Source organism: Bubalus kerabau, chromosome 5, assembly GCF_029407905.1.
Source record: "Bubalus kerabau isolate K-KA32 ecotype Philippines breed swamp buffalo chromosome 5, PCC_UOA_SB_1v2, whole genome shotgun sequence".
Classification (NCBI taxonomy): domain Eukaryota; kingdom Metazoa; phylum Chordata; class Mammalia; order Artiodactyla; family Bovidae; genus Bubalus; species Bubalus kerabau.
This window is the reverse complement of record NC_073628.1, coordinates 122,913,218-122,934,527: the sequence shown is the minus strand read 5'-3', so window position 1 is coordinate 122,934,527 and position 21,310 is coordinate 122,913,218. Positions and strand designations below refer to the sequence as shown.

General features: G+C 38.7%; 1 protein-coding gene across 1 annotated transcript in view; it reads right to left on the bottom strand.

Moving 5' to 3' along the window:
* PLA2G4A (phospholipase A2 group IVA) overlaps positions 1-21,310 on the bottom strand; it is a 173,010-nt gene that overhangs the window by 122,766 nt on the left and 28,934 nt on the right. The window contains exons 2-3 of the mRNA XM_055582969.1: positions 16,184-16,286; positions 1,840-1,921 (exon numbers count right to left, since the gene is read on the bottom strand). Of these exons, the coding sequence (XP_055438944.1) occupies positions 1,840-1,921; positions 16,184-16,216 (115 nt within the window). The 5' untranslated portion in view covers positions 16,217-16,286. The remainder of the gene's footprint in view (positions 1-1,839; positions 1,922-16,183; positions 16,287-21,310) is intronic.

The window sequence follows — 21,310 nt, the reverse complement described above, 5'->3', positions numbered from 1 at the left end:
GAAAAAATTTAGAAAATAAATCCCTGATCAGATTAGATGTAAAGAAATTGTCCTTGTTCCATCATGTCTCCTGAGAAGCATTGCTCATCAGATCCCACCTCCTGGTCACCCCCTGATTTCCAACTTTTACTAACTTCCTGGACACTCTTCTTCAATCACTGAAGGCTTGAGCTCAAATTCTTCATTCCTTAGTATTTAACCTCTCTCTCTCGTGGCCCATTTTCATTGTGATTTCAACAAGCTCAAGTCACTCCTATTTTTAAATATAAAAAGCATATTCTACAGTCACCTCAAATATATTTAACATACTATGGCAAGATCATTTTTCTTAACTTTTTAGTTCATGTTGGAGTATAGGCGACCAATGGTGTTGTGATAGTTTAAGGTGGGCAGCGGAAGGACTCAGCCACACTTATACATGTATCGATCCTCCCCCAAACCCCCTCCCATCCTGGCTGCCACATAACCTTGAGCAGAGTTCCCTGTGTTATGCAGTAGGACCTTGTTTGTTATCCATCTTAAATATAGCAGTGCGCTCATGTCCCTCCCAAATTCCTTAACTATCTTTTCCCGCCATCCTTCCCCCCTCCCCCAGCAACCATAAGCAGAACAAATATATTTTAAAATAAAGGGAGAATCACGTGACTTGTGACTCAAATGCCATCAAGTTCTTCCTGCTGCATTTCTGATAAAATTGCAGCCTTGTTGAATTAGTCTCATTCTCCTTCACCTTTGCTGTACGTCCAACAGCTCACGACCTCACAAGTACTCTGCCCTTCTCTCACCCTTGAATATGCTATTTTCTCTGCCTGAGACTCTCCCTGCTCTCAGCACTAGATCCTCCTCCTTCAAGTACCAGTTTAAATGCCATTTCAGCAGGAAAGACTTCCCTGTTTCCCAGACTGATTAATGGCAATCTCCATTCTTTCCTCAGAACCTGTTCTGAGAGGTAGATTGCCATTTCCATATTTTAGCAATAATCTACAACTAACTTTACCCAATTCAGCATCACAGTACTTATTCATTTTTCTTTGTATGCCCACATCCATGACTCCCAGTCATTTGAATGGTAAGATTAACCAGGAAAACTGCATTTTAAAACAGAGAAGGATACTGCCAACAAGTTAACTCAAAATTATCCTCAGGCTTTTGTTCACATCATTTCAAACTGTCCCACACCAGTTTCTATAGCTATTTTCACACATAAAAAACACAACTTAAAGGAGTAAGAATTAGATAAACTGCATTGTAAAAAAAATCCCATAGGCACAATATCTCACAGACGCAGGTAATTTAAATTCTTGACTCAGTCCTCCTTCTAAAGGAGAATACAAATGTCTTTGAAATCCGAAACTCTGTATGTCATAGGACAGTCATTTTATCTGACTCCAAGTACTCACAACTTTGGCCACCTGACGTGAAGAGCTGACTCAATGGAAAAGACCCTGATGCTGGGAAAGACTGAGGGCAGGAGGAGAAGGGGACGACAGAGGATGAGATGGTTGGATGGTATCACCGACTCAATGGACATGGGTTTGGGTAGATTCCAGGAGTTGGTGATGGACAGGAAATTAGTGATGCGGTTCATGGGGTCGCAAAGAGTCGGACACGACTGAGCGACTGAACTGAACTCGCAACTGATGTAAAGTCAACATAGAACACTATTCCAACAGATAAAAGAGCATCATAGAACCATTTGAAATGTTATCATTCAAAGCTGTAGACAAAGATAATTACATCTGAAGAAGGGACAGCCCCTGGCTTGTCAAGGTACTCAAGCCACTGAAGAGTGAATCATATTTATGTATTTTCAACAGAAGAGCAAATAAGAGAACTTACGCATGTCACCAAAGGTTCCCTTTGTCACTTTTGTGGCACGCAGCACCACTACTGTGAACTTGTGGGAGTAATGGTGCTCCACCTGGAAGAAAATAAGCAATAATGAATTTAAAACAAGCCTGAAATATAAGATTCAAGCAAATTGTTCTCATTGCTTCCTTGAGACAAATCAAAAATATTCCAGTTGAAAGGAAGTAACATGCATACCAGAAACATTATTTGATCTTGAGGTTCTTCCTTTTTTGATCCTCTCCTCTCTGTAGCACAGACGACTGAGATGTTTAGATCATGCTTTATAACGTCCCTACAGCCTGACTGCTAGAACAGCTTTGCAGTCCCTACTTTACAGGGTTTATCAAGCCCTGAGGAAAAATGTAAATAAGGACTGCAGGCTTTCTCAGTGTACAATCAGGCTTTGTACTGGGTGATAAGTAAGACCTGCCTTAGGAAGGTGAAGTCCAGAGGAAGATGTTTGCATTATCTAAATTTGCTTGTTTTTATTGTTACTGTTCAATAAAACTCTTTTTTCTGGTATAACATTTCCAGAGCAGTTTTCAAAATTCTTTGGATCTAAAATAATAACCAGCAAACTACTTAATTTTAACATATCTGTTAAAACCATACATGACAATGTCAAAAGTTTCTATTAGCTTAATAGCTTGTATGCACATAGGAAATATTAAGAGATAGAAGACTTAATTAAACACTTTATTAAACACCTAACTGGAAACTAGTTTTCAAATAACTCTACTCACCAAAGCAGAATGGGAAAGCAGGAATTCACAAAGTTCTCTGAGCAACTGTAAAGATTACAGTCTTTATCTAAAGTTCAACCATTTTTGTTTTAGGAGAGACTCACATTTATAAGTTATTACTGTGTATGTTGGGAGAAGGTAATGGCACCCCACTCCAGTACTGTTGCCTGGAAAATCCCATGGATGGAGGAGCCTGGTAGGCTGCAGTCCATGGGGTCGCTAAGAGTCAGACACGACTGAACGACTTCACTTTCACTTTCCACTTAAGAAGGAAATGGCAACCCACTCGTGTTCTTGCCTGGAGACTCCCATGGGCGGAGAAGCCTGGTAGGCTACAGTCCACGGGGTTGCACAGAGTCGGACACGACTGAAGCGACTTAGCAGCAGCAGCAGCAGCAACTGTGTATGTTTGTGTGTGTGTGTGTGCATGCGTGCGTGCATGCGTGTTCAGTCATAGCCAATTCTTTGTGACCCCATGGACTGTAGCTCACCAGGCTTCTTTGTCCATGGGATTTCCCAGACAAGAATACTGGAGTGGGTTGCCATTCCCAACCCAGGGATCAAACCGGTGTCTCCTGCGTTGGCAGGTGGATTCTTTACCACTGACCCACCTTTGAAACCCAAGGTACTCCTACTTTTCATAATTTTAATAGACTTGCTAAACTGGTTGAAAAGTCCATAACTAATTAAAAGAAGCTAAGAAACTGACAATACTGAGAAGTGAGTCTAAAAGCAAGGAGGCAGAAAAAAAATTAAAGAATAAATTCAAAAGAACCAGCAGTAGTGAAATATAGAAGTAAATGTTATAAAGTATTCAACAATTTCTGAAATTATCACTCTATCAACAGAGTAATTTATGTTCAGATTTATAACAGCATCAAAATGAGATGAAGTCATGAATAAGCATATCTTGTTTAAAAAGACAGAAGCATATAAAATCTTTCAAGATAATTTTTATTCAAGATTATTGTCAAAGAGAAATACCTTCCATATTCAGAAGAGCTCTGAAGAGCCAAAGTTATTCCACATAAATGAAATTATCACTCATAAAAAAAATGAATCCCTAAAAACAGGCATATTGTCTTATACTACTACCAAAAATCACACACACTCCTCCCACCAAAAAAAAAAAAAAAGAGAGAGAGAGAAAGAGAATCAAAGGAATTCCCTGGTGGTCCATGGGTTAGGACTCCGTGCTTAGACTGCATATCCTAGAACTTTTAATACCACAAGATTTTTCAAATGTCTAAAACCTTTCCTGTAAGATAAAAATGATTATCAATACTCATCTATTATTTAACACAATTTTTGAAATTGCTACAAATGTACTCATGTCAAATGTTTATTAATAACATGTGCAAAGAGATGGTATTGTTATTATAAGGATTCATTGAGAATGAACCATATGTTAAATATTCTAATAGATGCAAATTCTGTTTCCCAATAATCCTACAAAATAGATGCTACTATATATATTTACAGATGAGTAAGTAAGATTCTGAGATATTAAGTAATTTCCAGTATCTCACAGACAATAAAAGCTAAAATTGAATTAGAAACCAGTCTTCCTGTCCCCAGTGTCTTTGTTCTTTCTATATTCCTTTACTTATAGAGAATAATAATACCAACACCGATTCCTGATAGTAAAAAAGGGCTACTTCCATTTATTAAAGTTTTACAGGTAGTTACAATCTAGTCTATTATATCTGAAGTTAATCTAAAGTCTCTCTAGTAATTGGGTAATTTTCTCTGTCATTCAACTGTCCATTTTAACCTGTTTTTATTTCCATTAGCCTCAATTCTATCTTACTAACTACAGTCAGAACTTGTATATATGAACTTGCACACTGCTCACAGAAGATAAGGAGCAATCACTTTCTTGGTTTTTATGTTAATTTTGGAGGCATCACAAATCTTCAGATGACCAGTAAATTAATGGTCACACCTTCAAAACAAGAGTGTCAAAATCATGCTCTTTTTAAGTGCTGTAGAGAGCCATGTTTCCTGGGGCCAGTATCACATACAGTTTCAAACTAGTATGGACTAGGCTAGCTTCTAACTTGGATAAGAGACTTTTGATTATGTGTCAGGAATGATGCCAGAGGAAATAATGTTATTGAATACAAAACCAGTGTTCCCTGTGGTGCCGTGGGGAACCTAATGACTCAGCACAGTACTACTTGGTAGTTGACAAAAGAGAGGCCATATTTCAAGTAAGACGTCAAATATAAGCTCAATGCCCTGACTCAGTCACCAAGATTAAGCCTTGCCTTCAGGTCTTGGATTACCTTACTCCGAGTGTCTTTCCTTATGCAAAATCTTTTTCATAGTGAAAATCATGACCCGCCCCCCTCCCGGCTCTTTTTTTTCCCCACAACTACAACTTCCAAGTCATCATGAAAATTGCTACTGCATTAAATTCATTCTGGAGAATGATACTGACATCTGTAACCAAAATGATTGGAGAAAAGAACTAATCAATTTATATAAAATCAATTTGATGATTATCCTAATCTGTTGAAAGTTCTACTGTTACAAAGAAGAACCAAAGAACAAGCATGAAACAAATCTGATGGAAGAAAAGGTAGATTCTGCACACATTTTTTTTTTCTGCTCAACTACCATTGCCTAATTTTAACTCATATTAAAACTAAAGGCTGTTAGGATGATAAGGACTACAGAATCTCAATACTGAACACAGAGATTGTGATCACCATAATCAGCCACAGGCAACTTCAAACAGATCTCAGCAATTTTGAGAAGAATTGTTGCATTGATGTCATCCAAGAGTCAAGATGCTTGTTTAGATAAAATACTTATTTTAAATGTCACATTCTAGTGTGATTTCATTCTAATACATTTAAGGGACACAGACCTTGTACACTGTTCTTCCACATTTTTTAAAGAAAAGAGCAATCAGTTTATTTAAAATCAACAGTTCTATCTAAACTTGCTTTAAGAACTATTAGTCATGGATTGGCTGTATGTACAAATTACCCTAATGTCCAAAACACCAAATTTGGCAACAAAATTTAACTTTAGCAGACATCATTAAGAAAAATTAGAATCAGAAATATGACTTGTGCACAGAGTTGGACACGACTGAAGCGACTTAGCAGCAGCAGCAGCTTTTCTAGCCTTTGTGACTTCAGTCAACAAAAGCCTGGACTCTGTCAGTCTTTGCTGCAATTATGCCAGACTAAAGGCTCAAGCCTCTTCGTGAAGATGCATGTACCCTAGTTTAAAACTTCCCCAATTTTGCAGTTTTGGAAACACTATTTGGGGAAAAAAGCCTGCCATTCTCCTTACTTGCTGCAAATAGTAAATCCTTCCTTCTCTTGATCTTTTGCTTGATGTGTCTTTTGGTTCAACATTCACCCAGTTTTCAGGTAACAATAATCCTGAAAAAAAATCTACACTCTCCTAGGAGTAATTATGGCTAAGGTAAGGCCTGTGAAGTATAGATACACCTTTGCCCTACTGGAGGGGCTCACTAGAACACAAGAAGCAGCATGTGCACTTGAAAAGTTCTCCCCATAAATCCTTAAAGTCCTCTGGGTGTCAGATACTTATTTGGTTTAGAATTACTGACCTAGGTGATATGTCATATTCATTCAAATCTAAGATGTCTTTGCACTGATGACTTTCAGAGGTGAACTTTAAGTCTAGTAGACCCAACAGACTTGAAAATATGAATATATTTACAGATACTATTTTGGATAATATACCCCTTTTAAGGGACTTGTTAAAAACCTCTTTGTATTACTTGTTCTTTTCCTTAAGCATTAATTGTAAAGTGATTAATATCTAAAAGACACAGGCAAAAGTCAGAAAGGTATTTACAATATAGTGTTTTGTACTCTCCATCTTCATTTTCTACCCCTGCAGTGCTATGATTTATAAGAAATATATATATATATATATTTGGTTTTTCAGATAATCAAATATACATATATCATCATAACAATTTTATAATTATATAATTATGCATTTTATAATCATAGAATTGAGTTGAATTCTTGGTCACTCTGCTAGTATCCAAGAATTGTTTGTTGATGTGGAGAACCCTTCACACACATGTTGGAACTAGGTCCAGGAACCCCTTGTAGCCTTGGTTTCCTCATCTGTAAAATGGCAACTATAATATTACCAACTACATGGGATTTCTCAAGGGTCCCCTGTTACAAACACAGATTCCAACATTAGAATTTCACACAAGGCAATATTGAATGTCAAGTTTGGGGGATAGTTTTACCATCTGTGGAAATCTTTTAAGATGAGATAATTATCTTCTTCGAATTATCTAGAGGCACAACGGATTTAGAGTAAAAGGAAGACGTTAAATTTCACTTGTGATCATGGCAGACTAAATAATCTGAGTTACCACTTCCCACAGAAAATAAATAAAAACAGAATGAGGCTTTACAGGGTAAGTAAGCATTTTCCTAAAAGTGACTATGATGTTTAATTTCATTTGTCAACTTGGCCACAAAGTGCCCAGATTAAACATCATTTCTGTGTGTGTCTATGAGGGTGTCTGCGGATAAGATGAGTACTTGAATCACTGGAGTTGGGAAAGGAAATTGCCATCTCCATTGTGGGTTGGCATCATCCAATCTGTTGAGGGCCTGAAAAGAATAAAAGGAAGAATTTGCCCTTTTTTCCCCTATCTCACTGCTTGAGCTCATTTTATCTCCTGTCTTGAACTGAATTACACTGCTGTCTGTCCTGGATCTCCAGTTTGCTGATGGTAGATATGGGACTTTTCAGTCTCCATAACCTCATAAGACAATTCTTCACAATATATCTCCATGGCTAGATCAATCTGGTATAGTCTGAATGTTCATGTCCCCCCAAAATACATGTTGACATTTTAAACCTCAAAGATGATGGTATTAGAAGATGGGACATTTGGGAAGGAAAAAAAAAAAAAAACATGAATGGTTAAGTGCCTTTATGAAAGAACTGAGAGAGATGCTTTGCCACATCCACAAAGTGGGCACTGCAGCTACAAACCAGGCCCTCATCAAATACAACCATGCTCATGTCTCAATCTTGGACTTCTCAGATCCCATAAATGTGAGCAATAAGTTTCTATTGTTTATAAGCCAAGCAGTCCGTAGTACTGTTCAGTGCCTTGTTATAAGTTGCTCAGTCGTGTCCAACTCTTTGCGATCCCATGGATTGTAGCCTGCCAGGCTTCTCTGTCCATGGGGAGTCTCCAGGTAAGAATATTAGAATACTACAGTGGGTTGGAGTGGAAGACTAGAGTGGAATACTGGAGTGGGGTGCCATTGCCTTCTCCTAACCTGAAACTGGGATTTCCTTTATCCCAGACTGCTGGCTTCCCAAGGAGCCTGATGGAAACCAATGAAATTCTGAAGAATTATTTCCAGAGATGATTTTTCATTATAATGATGTTCAGCAAAATCAAAGGTCATTAGGAACATGAGGGGGTATCACACCAAGACTACAAACCAGCACAATTAATTAACAGACACAGAAATAGTTCTCTCCATGAAACAGTGAAACTACACTTACCCTGTTTAAGGAAATTGAAGTCAAACTTCAGTACGACTAAAAAAAAAAAAAGGCTCAGAAGTTTTGAAAAAGAACCAAATCAAAATTCAAGAACTAAGAAGTGAACCCAGTGACTTTCTAGGGATCCCCAGCCTGTGCTCTGTGGTGAAGAAGCAGAGATACGGACATTACTTAAAATGCACATACTTTTGCCTCAAATGAAAGGCTTGTGGCAGGGAACGCTGGTATCAGAAAAACAGCAGAAGCTTATCATTAACCGTCCTCTTTCTCACTTAGCTAGAATTTGTTAGTGCTCACCAAAAATATGCTATTGCCATAAACCTCCTTATTCCTTTGTGCACTGTTCTGGTATTTCTGTAATGGTTTTGTCACCTTTATATTTCTGATTTCCCAGCAGCAGTATCTCACCTCTTGCTGCCCCCTGGAAATATCTTGCCTCATTAAGTTTCTAAAGAATACTTATGTACGTAACAGTTTATTATTTATAAAGCCCTGTGGAGCAGACATACAGGTACTATTCATACTACATGTGAAGCAGCTAAAAGTTTAAGTGCTCAAGAGCACGTAACTGAAGTCTGGAATTGCCTCTAAAACACTAGTTCTTTGATGACCTACTCAGTGGTTTCCCCCACCCCACCATGTTACCATAATAATCTAGAATAATAGCTTTGTACTTTTTTGGTAACATTTCCAGTCATCCTACAATGACCTTTTTCAAAGGTCCCTGTATTTTAGCAGGCAGGCAGTCTCGCATACCCAGGTGGTTGACCTCAGTGTGGACACAACCTCAGATTTCCATGGATGTGGGGCCCTGGCCCTCCATTGCTAATAGGTGGTGGGAAGAGCTCTGGATTTTTTTCACTCCAGTGAAGTGACTCATCCCTTCAGAGTAAAAAGATGGAATTTTTTTTAATAAATATTTTATATTTGATCTATCTTTGTAACACTGATATCTTCCTAATCCAGCACAACTTCAGTAGACTGTGGAGACATAAAGACCCTTCAGGTTGGACAGAACCTCAGAACAACTCTAGACCTGTGGACATTATTCTGCCATAGATGTGTTACTCCACTTTCTCCTCCATTCTTAAAAGTTGGCACCAGTGGAAACGAGAACTTGCTGTATCAGCCCACAGGATTCTCCAACAAGTCCCTGCATCACAGGTATGGTGAAGATGAGTCCAATCTTCACTGCCTTGAGGCAGCTGAAACTGCGTTGGCCCATCTGGCACCCTTCACTACGAGTAAGTTGGCTTAGCTTTCCACATCTTTCCTTTTTAATAAAACTGTTCTGTGTTGAGTGCACTCACCTGTATATTGTGAATAGTATCTTTCTGTGAAAACTAAAGCAGGAAATTTTGTCACAAAAGCAATTTACACACAGACACACACATGCATAGTTGTTTGTTTGTTTTAAACACATAACAAAAACAAGCATGAATAATACCAGAAAGCTCTTAGGATCCTCTGTATTGAAAAGGGCTATACAATCACAGGGAACTCTGCTCATGTTATGTGGCAGCTTGGATGGGAGGGGAGTTTGAGGGGAGAATGGATGCATGTATATGTATGGCTGTGTCCCTTTGCTGTCCACCTGAAACTATCATAATATTGTTAACTGGATATATTCCAATATACAATAAAAAGTTTTTTAAAAAGAAAAGGGCTATACATTGGAATGTTGACGGAGTGTCCAATTCTGATGCTAGGGAAGGTCAAGAAAAATGTGATACAGGTATGTGGCTTTGGCACATTTCATCACATTAGGGTGCCATACAGGTAATTATTGGGCTTCTTTGGTGGCTCCAACAGCAAAAAATACACCTGCAATATGGGAGACCTGGGTTCGATCCCTAGGTCAGGAAGATCCCCTGGAGAAGGGAATGGCAACCCACTCCAGTATGCTTGCCTGGAGAATTCCATGGACAGAGGAGCCTGGTGGGCTACAGTCCACAGAGTCGCAAAGAGTTAGACACAACTGAGTGAGAGAGAGAGAGAGATAATTATTATGACCTACGTATTTGGCTATAGTTAACAAAATCTGCAAGGAAAGATGACAGAAATGAGCCTTAAAATATTCAGATACAGTTTGATTTTAAATATTTTATCCCTTGTTTAAAAAAAAAGAGAAACTAAATGGCCAGGTAATATGGTCAACTGCCATGAGACCTGTGGGACTGCACAGGCGTTAATGAGGTAAATGGTCAAATGAGGTAGAAAAGCGAAGGTCATTTGAAATAATGTTTTTCAAAACGTATTATCCTCCAACCATACCTAACTTCTTTCTATTCCTAATGGTATGTACTTTCTTACCTCCAGACTACTTACTTCACACATGCCCTTTCCAATCCAGTCATTTTCTCGCTCTTTTCCTAACCTTCAGGTCTGTGTTTACATGTCACTTTCTCAGGGAATTCCAGAAGGATTCCTGTTATTAGTTATTCACATTGTATATCCCCAGAGTAATCTTCATTATCTGCTATCAGAGTCATTACGATTATTATAGATTGTTTGTCTGCCAGATATAAGCTCAATTTGGACATGACTAAGTGACTGAGTTTTGGGCTCCAAAATCACTGCAGATGGTGATTGCAGCCATGAAATTAAAAGATGCTCACTCCTTGGAAGGAAAGTTATGATCAACCTAGACAGCATATTGAAAAGCAGAGACATTACTTTGCCAACAAAGGTCCATCTAGTCAAGGCTATGGTTTTTCCAGTGGTCATGTATGGATGTGAGAGTTGGACTGTGAAGAAAGCTGAGAGCCGAAGAATTGATGCTTTTGAACTATGGTGTTGGAGAAGACTCTTGAGAGTCCCTTGGACTGCAAGGAGATCTAACCAGTCCATTCTAAGGGAGATCGGTCCTGGGTGTTCTTTGGAAGGAATGATGCTAAAGCTGAAACTCCAATACTTTGGCCACCTGATGCAGAGAGTTGACTCATTGGAAAAGACTCTGATGCTGGGAGGGATTGGGGACAGGAGGAGAAGGGGACGACAGAGGATGAGATGGCTGGATGGCATCACCGACTCGATGGACGTGAGTTTGAGTGAACTCTGGGAGTTGGTGATGGACAGGGAGGCCTGGCTTGCTGCAATTCATGGGGTCACAAAGAGTTGGACACGGCTGAACAACTGAACTGAATTGAATTGACCGAGCACTAATATAGCACTGTAAGCTCGATTCAGGGATTATTTTGATTCCCAGTGCCTACTGACCGGGACTAGAACACAATGGGCATTCAATAAGTTATGATAAAGGAAATTTCCTGGCAGTTCAGTGTTTAGAATTCCACACTCTTATTGCCAAGGGCCTAGGCTCAATTCCTGGTCTGGGAACTAAGATCCTACAAGCTGCAACCAAAAAAATAAAAATTAAAAAATAAAATAAATGATGATAAGTGCTCAGAAAAAAAAAAAATTAAAATAAATTTGGAGTCAGAGTGAATTCAAAGTCCAAATGTTAAGATTTAGAATTATAATTGGTCTTCATCCCAAGCTCAGGGTTATACACTTTAACCTTATCTTTCTCCTCAGTTTCAAGTGCCAAAGTGTCCATGTCAACACTTTGATTGCATTCTCTGAGTTACAGAAATTATCCATATATCTTGAGATGGTAGAGTGAGGAAAAAAACTAATTTGCACAAAAAATATAGAAATGTCATCATTATGAAAAACCAGTTAAAAAGAACTTACCTTCATTTTTTAAATTCATCTACAAAAAACCATAATGGTGGAAGGAATGTAGGATATTGTTTCAGAAAACAAAGATTATCTCAAATTAAACCTTGATTATATGCTTTTTACAAGAACCACACATTAAATATAAGGAAAATATAAACTGAAAGTGAAAGGATGCACTTATCAAAGAAACTAAAAGGGATTATTTTAATAAAAGACAAAGTAAAAATTCAGTCTCTAATAATGAGATTAAAAAGACCTATTATAATGATAAAATATCAATTAAACAAAGATATATACAATTCAAACTTATATGCATTAATAATATATCTTAAAAATTCATAAAGCAAAAGTTGAATATGAAACACATTGTTGTATATGGAACCTTTACCAAAATAGACAATGTGCGAGAGCATCTCATGTAAAAACTGAAACAGCAAAAATTATAGAGTATATTCTCTGAACAGAAAGGAATGAGATTAGAAATTAATGACAAAGAGAAACAAAAAAAAATTACCAAATGTTTGAAAATTAAGAAATAAATGTTTAATCTATGTGTCAAAAAATAAATCATAATAAAATTTAGAAAATTCTTTTAATTGAACAATTATGAAAATAAAATATTTTCAAACTTGTAAGCTATACCTAAAATAGATGGTCTACAATCAGTAAAGTGGAAAAATAAATGAATATTAAAAATTAAAAAGGAAGAAATAAAATGAGTTATTCACCAATAGCAGGAATGTACAAGTTAAAAATCTAAAAGAACCTACAAACTATTAGAATTAATAAAGAAATTTAGTAAGTTCACTGCATCTGCAAAAACTGTTTCCATATAAATGCAACATTGGTATTTTAGTTTCTAGTTGAACATTAGTTTAACGTTAGTTTCATGCATTGAGGGCTCCCCTAGTGGCTCAGACAGTAAAGAATCTGCCTGCAATGCAGGAGACCCAAGTTCGATCCCTGGATCTTGAAGACCCCCTGGAAAAGGGAATGGCAACCCACTCCAATATTCTTGCCTGGAAAATCCCACAGACAGAAGAGCCTGGTGGGCTACAGTCCATAATGTCGCACAGAGTTGGACATGACTGAGAGACTAACGCTTCATGCATTGTAAATAGATTGAAAGATTCAATATTATTATCATGTCATCTCTCCCCTAAATTACCTCAAAACAATTTCAGTTCTAAAAAAAATCCCAGCATTTGTGTGTGTGTGTGTGTACGTGAGTTGACAGAGTGATTTCAAAACTTATATGGAAATGCAGAAGCCAAAAAAAAGACAAGGAATCTCAAAGAAGAAAAGGTTGGAGGATTTACACTACCATTTCAAAGCCATAGACATTAAAGTAGATTGGTATTGGGGCAAACAAAGACCAATAGAACTGAAAAGAAACCAAATCATACATTGCCCGATTAGCAAAGGTACCATTGCCATTTAGTGAGGGCATGAGGGTTATCAGTGGACTAGATAAGTAGTTTGCAGTACACTGTATTCCGGGCTTCCCAGGTGGTGCTAGTGGTAAAGAACCCACCTGCCAATGCAGGAGACTTAAGAGACATAAATTCGATCCCTGGGTCAGGAAGATCCCCTGAAGGAGGGCATGGCAACCCACTCCAGTATTCTTGCCTGGAGAATCCCCATGGACTGATAAGCCTAGTGAGTTACCATTCACAGAGTTGCAAAGAGTCAGACATGAATGAATAGACTTGGCACGCATGAGCACAGGATTCAAATAATGAGATACTACATGGCAGTGTAAAAGTGTGGAATTCTGCTACTCACAACAGCATGAATGAATCTCACAAAGAGTGGAATGCAGGCATCTAATGAGGGTCAAGAATAGGGAAACTGATCTTTGGTAATAAAAGACAAATAGCTGGTTAGTTTTGTGGAGCTTACGGACTGGAAGGGACATAAGCAACTCTTTCAGGGTACTTATAATGCATACCTTTATCTGGATGATGGTTTCATGGGTGAAATACATGTGCAAAAATCCATCAAGCTGAACAATTAAAATTTATGCACTTTATATATTATATGTTTCAGTTCTTTAAAAAAAATCAAACATTAAAAGAAGCTTGCAAAGAAAAAAGTTTTCAGGAGTTTTAAAAAGAAGAGAATGACTAGCAGAGATGGGGGTGAGGGGTACCTGAAGAATCTATTTAATTCAGCAGCAAAGAGGTCCTTAGTGATGAGACCCTTTTGTGAAGTAGAAAAGCTGAATACAGTTTTCAATGATTCAAGTTGTGAATGGAAGAAAGAACTACACAAAGTTACAGTACAGTAATCCTTGCTATCCAAGCACAGAGAGAGAGGATGGCAGCTTGTGAGGCTTTGGGTAAGAGAAGAGCAGTTCAATTTAAATAGAAATGAGGCTTTGTATTATTCCTTAATATCCATAAAAACTATTTCTAGTCCATATAAATCTAACTGGATCTCAAGTGTTAAACTTAGCAAAGAAATTTTTTCTCCTCTGCTTCTACAATCAGAAGAGAGAGTACACTTCTAATGGAATTTGGAAAGTTCCACACTAAAATCTGAAATGCTCAACATTTTACTAAAAATTACCCAACCATAAAAGACTTTGTTTAAATATATCTTGGGCTTCCCAGGTGGTGCTGGTGGTAAAAAATCTGCCTGCCAATGTAGGAGATATGGGAGGTGTAGGTTCAATCCCTGGGTTGGGAAGATCTCCTGAAATAGGAAATGACAACTCACTCCATTACTCTTGCCTGGAAAATCCCATGGACAGAGGAGCCTGGTGGGCTACGGTGCATAGGGTCACAGAGAGTCAGACATGACTGAGAGATTGAGCACACACAATATATCTAACTAAAGGACAGTTTACAAAATTAATTACCTTGAAAATGCATACTAAAGTATAGTCCTTAATGCAATAATTATTTTCTCTCTCTATCATTTCATATGAAGAGTGAAGGTTGACATTTGCTAAGTGAGAACTACACAGTGTCTGACTTTATTTTTCTGGGCTCCAAAATCACTGCAGATGGTGATTGCAGCCATGAAATTGAAAGACGCTTATTCCTTGGAAGAAAAGTTATGATCAACCTAGACAGCATATTAAAAAGCAGAGACATTACTTTGCCAACAAAGGTCTATCTAGTCAAGGCTATGGTTTTTTCCAGTGGTCACGTATGGATGTGAGAGTTGGACTACAAAGAAAGCTGAGCGCCGAAGATTTGATGCTTTTGAACTGTGGTGTTGGAGAAGACTCTTGAGAGTCCCTTGGACTGCAAGGAGATCCAACCAGTCCATTCTAAAGGAGATCAGTCCTGGGTGTTCATTGGAAGGACTGATGTTGAAGCTGAAACTCCAATACTTTGGCCACCTGATGTGAAGAGCTGACTCATTGGAAAAGACCTTGATGCTCAGAAGGATTTAAGGCAGGAGGAGAAGGGGATGACAGAGGATGAGATGGTTGGATGGCATCACCGACTCGATGGACATGGGTTTGGGTGGACTCTGGGAGTTGGTGATGGACAGGGAGGCCTGGCCTGCTGTGGTTCATGGGGTCGCAGAGTCGGACATGACTGAGCGACTGAACTGAACTACACTTTTTATTGTTTCATGAACATTCAATGCTATTTCAGATATTTTGGCATTTTTCCCTTCCAAATCCCTCTTTTCTGGAAACTTACAGTGATAAAAAGAAGAGATGAGTTAGTTTTATTACGGATTCTACCTTATTTGAACCACAGTAAGTTCACATAATTTTCATCTAAAAATGTTAGACTTTTCATAGATTTTTATATTTTTGTCGACTTAAAAGAAAGCTTCAAGTTAAGTTTTATTTGGGGCAAAATGAGGATTGCAATCCAGGAGACAGAACTTCAGATAGCTCTAAGAATCTGCTCCAAAGAGGTCAGTATATATGTGATTTTGGTGAAGGGTGAATACATGCAATCAAGCACATATTTTCCAGAAGGTTTCTACTAGTCTTGTGAAGGTGTTGTTAGTCACAAGGATCAGTTGTCACCATGAAGGATTTTAATGCTTTTCTAGACATGGAAGATATAAGAATCAGGCTCATAAAATGGGCTCCTGAAAATATCTATCTAAAGACCTATTCTGCCAGTTCCCCACCCCTGCTCCCCACCTTCAGCACATTTATACTCACTACCTGCTTCATTTATACTCTCTACCCTGAACTCCTTTCAGGGGGTAGTTGAAGGTCTCAGCAGAAGCACATGATTTAATACTTGTAAAGGTAGGTAGATGGCAAGTGCCCATGGCAAGTGCCAATTTGTAACTGACACTTAACAAGCAACATCACTGATACTCATGCACAAAAGTATGTCTGACCCCCTCCCAGAAGAATATATAAGCAGTAAATGACTTACTATAATGTGTTGATAAGGATCTATAAATGACATGTTGGTTTCAATTACGAGAAATCTCTTCACACTTCAAAAGTCTTCTTTGGCACTCTAGCTTCTTTAAAACCTACAAAATAAACAGTCCTTATAGTTAAGCCTTTTCTTGGATGCATTTACAAGATTTAAATGATGATGGATGTGACTCTTAGGAAGTAAATTCTACTCAAGGGGACTTATGCGGATTGAGCTCCCTAATTGTTTATACGTGTGGGTATACACACATCACTTAAAAAGGATAAACATATTCTGCTATTACTGCTTACTTTCCGTATTTGATAAATTTATTCTGTGAGTAATTATTAGGAAACTCCAGGATTATTTTTTTTGCATTTGCCAAGTACTTCATGAGAAATTTATTGAAATTGTGGAAAATTAAAATTATTTTTGTACTATTTATAATCAAAAAGCCACATGCTATCATTTGTTTTCTTAATTGGATCAGTACTATACACATTCACAATTTTAAAAAAGGAATGCTTATCATTTTAGCTATGTGTTAAGAGTTTTAAAAACATATTCATATTAAATTTCAACTTTTAATGCTGATTATTTTAAAGAAATGATTTGTTCATTCTAAAGTACCAGTTTAAATTGAAAGCAGTTAAATGAAATTTTAAGTGATTAAAAATAGTGCTGTACAAAATGATGGAAACAAGCAAGTGAAACTAGAGAATAACTGGGAACTTGATCTCGGTAAAGGAGCAACTATAGAGGGTGAGGAGGAGTGAATTTAGAAGAGTTCCAGGCAGGCCGTTTGAGGAAGTGAGAGAAAACATTGGCTGGTGAATGGCGAGCAAGAGTAAAAGTGGCTCATGGGGAGTTTGGACATATGGGGAGGAGCAGATCATGCAAGGCCATGGAAGCAACAGCTATTCACCTAGATAGAGCTCACCCACCCTCCAGGACTCAGCTTAAACATCACCTCCACTGAGAAGACTTTCATGATGTTCAGAATAGGTTTGGTTTGCCTGTTCCCAGTTTCATCTGTACCTTGTACTTCTTTTTCAAGTCTTTCATTCCACTTACACAGTGTCTGCCTTTTCTGAGAGAACTAAAGACGCATAAAGTCGGTGACCATATTTATCTTGTTCATAGAGTTATCCATCCCTATTGCCTAGTGCTGTGCCTAAAATATAGTAGGTTGAGGATAATATTTGTTGGATAGATGGGTGGATGGATGGACAAATATTACATAATTTCAGGATTATGTATGAAGGAAATTCACAGAATAGTACTGGTACTCTCTTTTGATGTCCCTCTTTTTCATTCCTAACTATTCTTAATGTAAAAGGATGTTAAATATCCATCTCTAATTTTAAAAGAAAAAGATCGGAACAAGTGAAATCCCAGAAGAAGTGAGACTAGTACTCAGAATGTTTACAGGAAATTTGTTGCTGGTGCCCAAAGTTTGGTTTCAGTAACTTTACTTCCTCTTTCCATTTCTAGCAACTCCATTCATAACCCCTGTGCTTACCACCTAACTCTTCCCCACTTCTGTCATTACTGTATCCTGCATCAGGACCTAGATAGAGGCTCTCTCCATATTAGAGCCAAAAATAGGCAACATGCATACAATAGCTAACTGCCCAGGTCTATGGTTTTTCCAGCAGTCGTGTACAGATGTAGAGTTAACCATAAAGAAGACTGAGAGCCGAAGAAATGATGCTTTCAAACTATGGTGCTGGGGAAGACTCTTTAGAGTCCATTGATCAGCAAGGGGATCAAACCAGTCAATCCTAAAGAAAATAAACCCTGAATATTCATTGGAAGGACTGATGCTGAAGCTGAAGCTTCAATACTTTGGCCACCTGATGTGAAGAGCTGACTCACTGGAAAAGACCCTGATGCTGGGAAAGATTCAAAGCAGGAGGAGAAGGGGACGACAGAGGATGAGATGGCTGGATGGCATCACTGACTCAATGGACATGAGTTTGAGCAAACTGTGGGAGACGGTGAAGGACAGGGAAGCCCGGTGTGCTACAGTCCACGGGGTCATAAAGAGTCGGACAGGACTTAGCAACTGAAGGATATAAGATATTATATTGGGGAAATCTGGGTAATGAATATATGGAAATGGCAATTTTTGCTGGTTTTTTTTTTTTTTTTGCTGTTTCTTAACTTAGATTATTTCAAAATAAAAAATATATCTTAAAAGTCCACTATATGTGAATAGGTGCAATTTATACATACAATTTTCATTCCAAACTTAAAGAAGCAACATCAGTCATATGGGAAAACTGTTGGGTAAGGTTCAGTTTCTTCCGAAAAAAATCATTGGTTATTATTGCCAGACAGTGATGACATTTTCAGTTCCAGTTACAAATAGGCACCCATTCATCCTTTACTTCCCTACACTGTTAATAGTAGCAATAGACATGTTCAGTTTCTGTGGAATTACGACATTTCTGTCCACCTAGACACATTAAACATTGAGAAAATGCCACCACCCCCCCACCACCCCTGGCAACTAGCACAGCCTGGAAACATTATTGCAACCAGTTTGCATAACCACTATCATGAATGCTTATAAAACAGCAGTTTGGAGCAGGGTTGGGGGGAGGGTTGTTTTTACTAATTAAGCTGAATAACCAATCGTAGTGAGTGTACAGTCTTTTAAGTCTGAAGCAACAAATATGAAGCTCATAGTTTCTTTTATTCTTTTAGTGCCCTCCCTTCCCTGTAATTAGATACTTCCTGAACACTAATGAGGGGGAAATGCAGATACACTTTTCGACACACACTTGCCGGTGCGATGTAACTCTTGGCTTTCAGTGAGTGCTTCATAGTGTGTGGTCTATCCAAAACCCTGTTAGTCATGTTGGCAGGAGAGATGGACTTCTCTTGGGGAGGTGAAAAAAAAAAAAAAAATACCCACAGACTAGAAGGTTTTGTCATTCTCTTTCCCCACCTATTGGCTTCTCTGGTGGTTCAGGCAGTAAAGAATCTGCACCATGCAGGAGACCCAGGTTCAATCCCTGGGTGGGGAAGATCCCCTGGAGATGGAAATGGCAACCCACTCCAGTATTATTGCCTGGAGAATTTCATGGACAGACAAGTTCGGCAGGCCACAGTTCATGGGATCGCAAAGAGTCAGACACAGGACTGACTAACACTTTTCCCTGCCTAGAATTATAGGAAACAGGAAAAAAAAAAGGGGGGGTTATCATGGACATGTGAAGGTGAACTGAAGGTGTTAGTCACTCAGTCGTGTCCGACTCTTTGGGACCCCATGGACTGTAGCCCTCCAGGCTCCTCTGTCCATGGAATCCTTCAGGCAAGAATACTGGAGTGCATAGCCATTTACTTCTCCAGGGAAACTTCCTGACCCAGGGATCTAACCCATGTCTCTTGCATTGCAGGTGGATTCTTTACTGTCTTAGTACCAGGGAAGCCCAATCATGGACACACTTCAGAGATATTGCAGGTTTGGTTCCAGACCACTGCAACAAAGGGAATATTTCAATAAAACTAAGCACAAAAATGCTTTGGTTTCCCAGGGCATATTAAGTTATATTTAAACTGTAATGTAGTCTATTAAGTCTGCAGTAGCATTGTGTCCAAAGAACAATGTACAAACCTTAATTTAAAATACTTTATTGCTAACTAGCATCTCAGCCTTTCAATTCAGTTCAGTTGCTCAGTCATGTCAGACTCTCTGTGACACCATGGACTGCAGCACACAAGGCTTCCCTGTCCTTCACCAACTCCGGAAATTGCTCAAAGTCATGTCCACCGAGTCGATGATGACATCCAACCATCTCACCCTGTGTCATCCCCTCCTCCTCCTGCCTTCAATCAGTCCCAGCATCAGGGTATTTTCTAACGAGCCAGTTCTTCGCATCAGGGGGCCAAAGTATTGGAGGTTCGGCTTCAGTATCAGTCCTTCCAGTGAATATTCAGGACTGATTTCCTTTAGGATTGACTGGTTTGATCTCCTTCCAGTCCAAGGGACTCTCAAGAGTCTTCTCCAACACCACAGTTTAAAAGCATCAATTCTTTGACACTCAGCCTTCTTTATGGTCCAGCTCTCACATCCATACATGACTACTGGAAAACCCATAGCTTTGACTAGATGGACGTTTGTTGGCAAAGTAATGTCTCTGCTTTTTAATATGCTGTCAAGCTTGGTCATAGCTTTTCTTCCAAGGACCTAACATCTTTTAATTTCATGGTTTCAGTCACCATCTGCAGTGATTTTAGAGCCCAAGAAAATAAAGTCTCTCACTGTTTCCATTGTTTCCCCATCTATTTGCCATGATGTGATGGGACCAGATGCCAAGATGTTAGTTTTTTGAATGTTGAGTTTTAAGCCAGCTTTCTTACTTTCCTCTTTCCCCTTCATCAACAGGCTCTTCAGTTTCTTTTCTCTTTCTGCCATTAGGGTCTTATCATCTGCATATTCGGAGAAGGCAATGGCACCCCACTTCAGTACTCTTGCCTGGAAAATCCCATGGACGGAGGAGCCTGGTGGGCTGCAGTCCACAGGGTCTCTAGGAGTTGGACACGACTGAGCGACTTCACTTTCACTTTTCACTTTCATGCATTGGAGAAGGAAATGGCAACCCACTCCAGTGTTCTTGCCTGGAGAATCCCAGGGACAGAGGAGCCTAATGGGCTGCCATCTATGGAGTCGCACAGAGTCAGACACGACTGAAGTGACTTAGCAGCAGCAGCAGCAGTAGCAGCATCTGCACATTTGAGTTTATTGATATTTCTCCTGGCAATCTTGATTCCAACTAGTGCTTCATCCAGCCCAGCATTTCACATGAGGTACTCTGCATGTAAGTTAAATAAACAGGGTGACAATATACAGCCTTGACATACTCCTTTCCCAATTTGGAACCAGTCTGTTCTGTGTCTGGTTCTAACAGTTGCTTCTTGACCTGCATACAAGTTTCTCAAGAGGCAGGTAAAGAGGTCTGGTATTTCCCTCTCTTAAAGAATTTTCCACAGTTTGTTGTGATCCACACAATCGAAAGCTTTAGCATAGTCAGTGAAGCAGAAGTAGATTTTTTCTGGAATTCTCTTGCATTTTCTATGATTCAGTGGATGTTGGCAATTTGATCTTTGGTTCCTCTAGCTTTTCTAAAA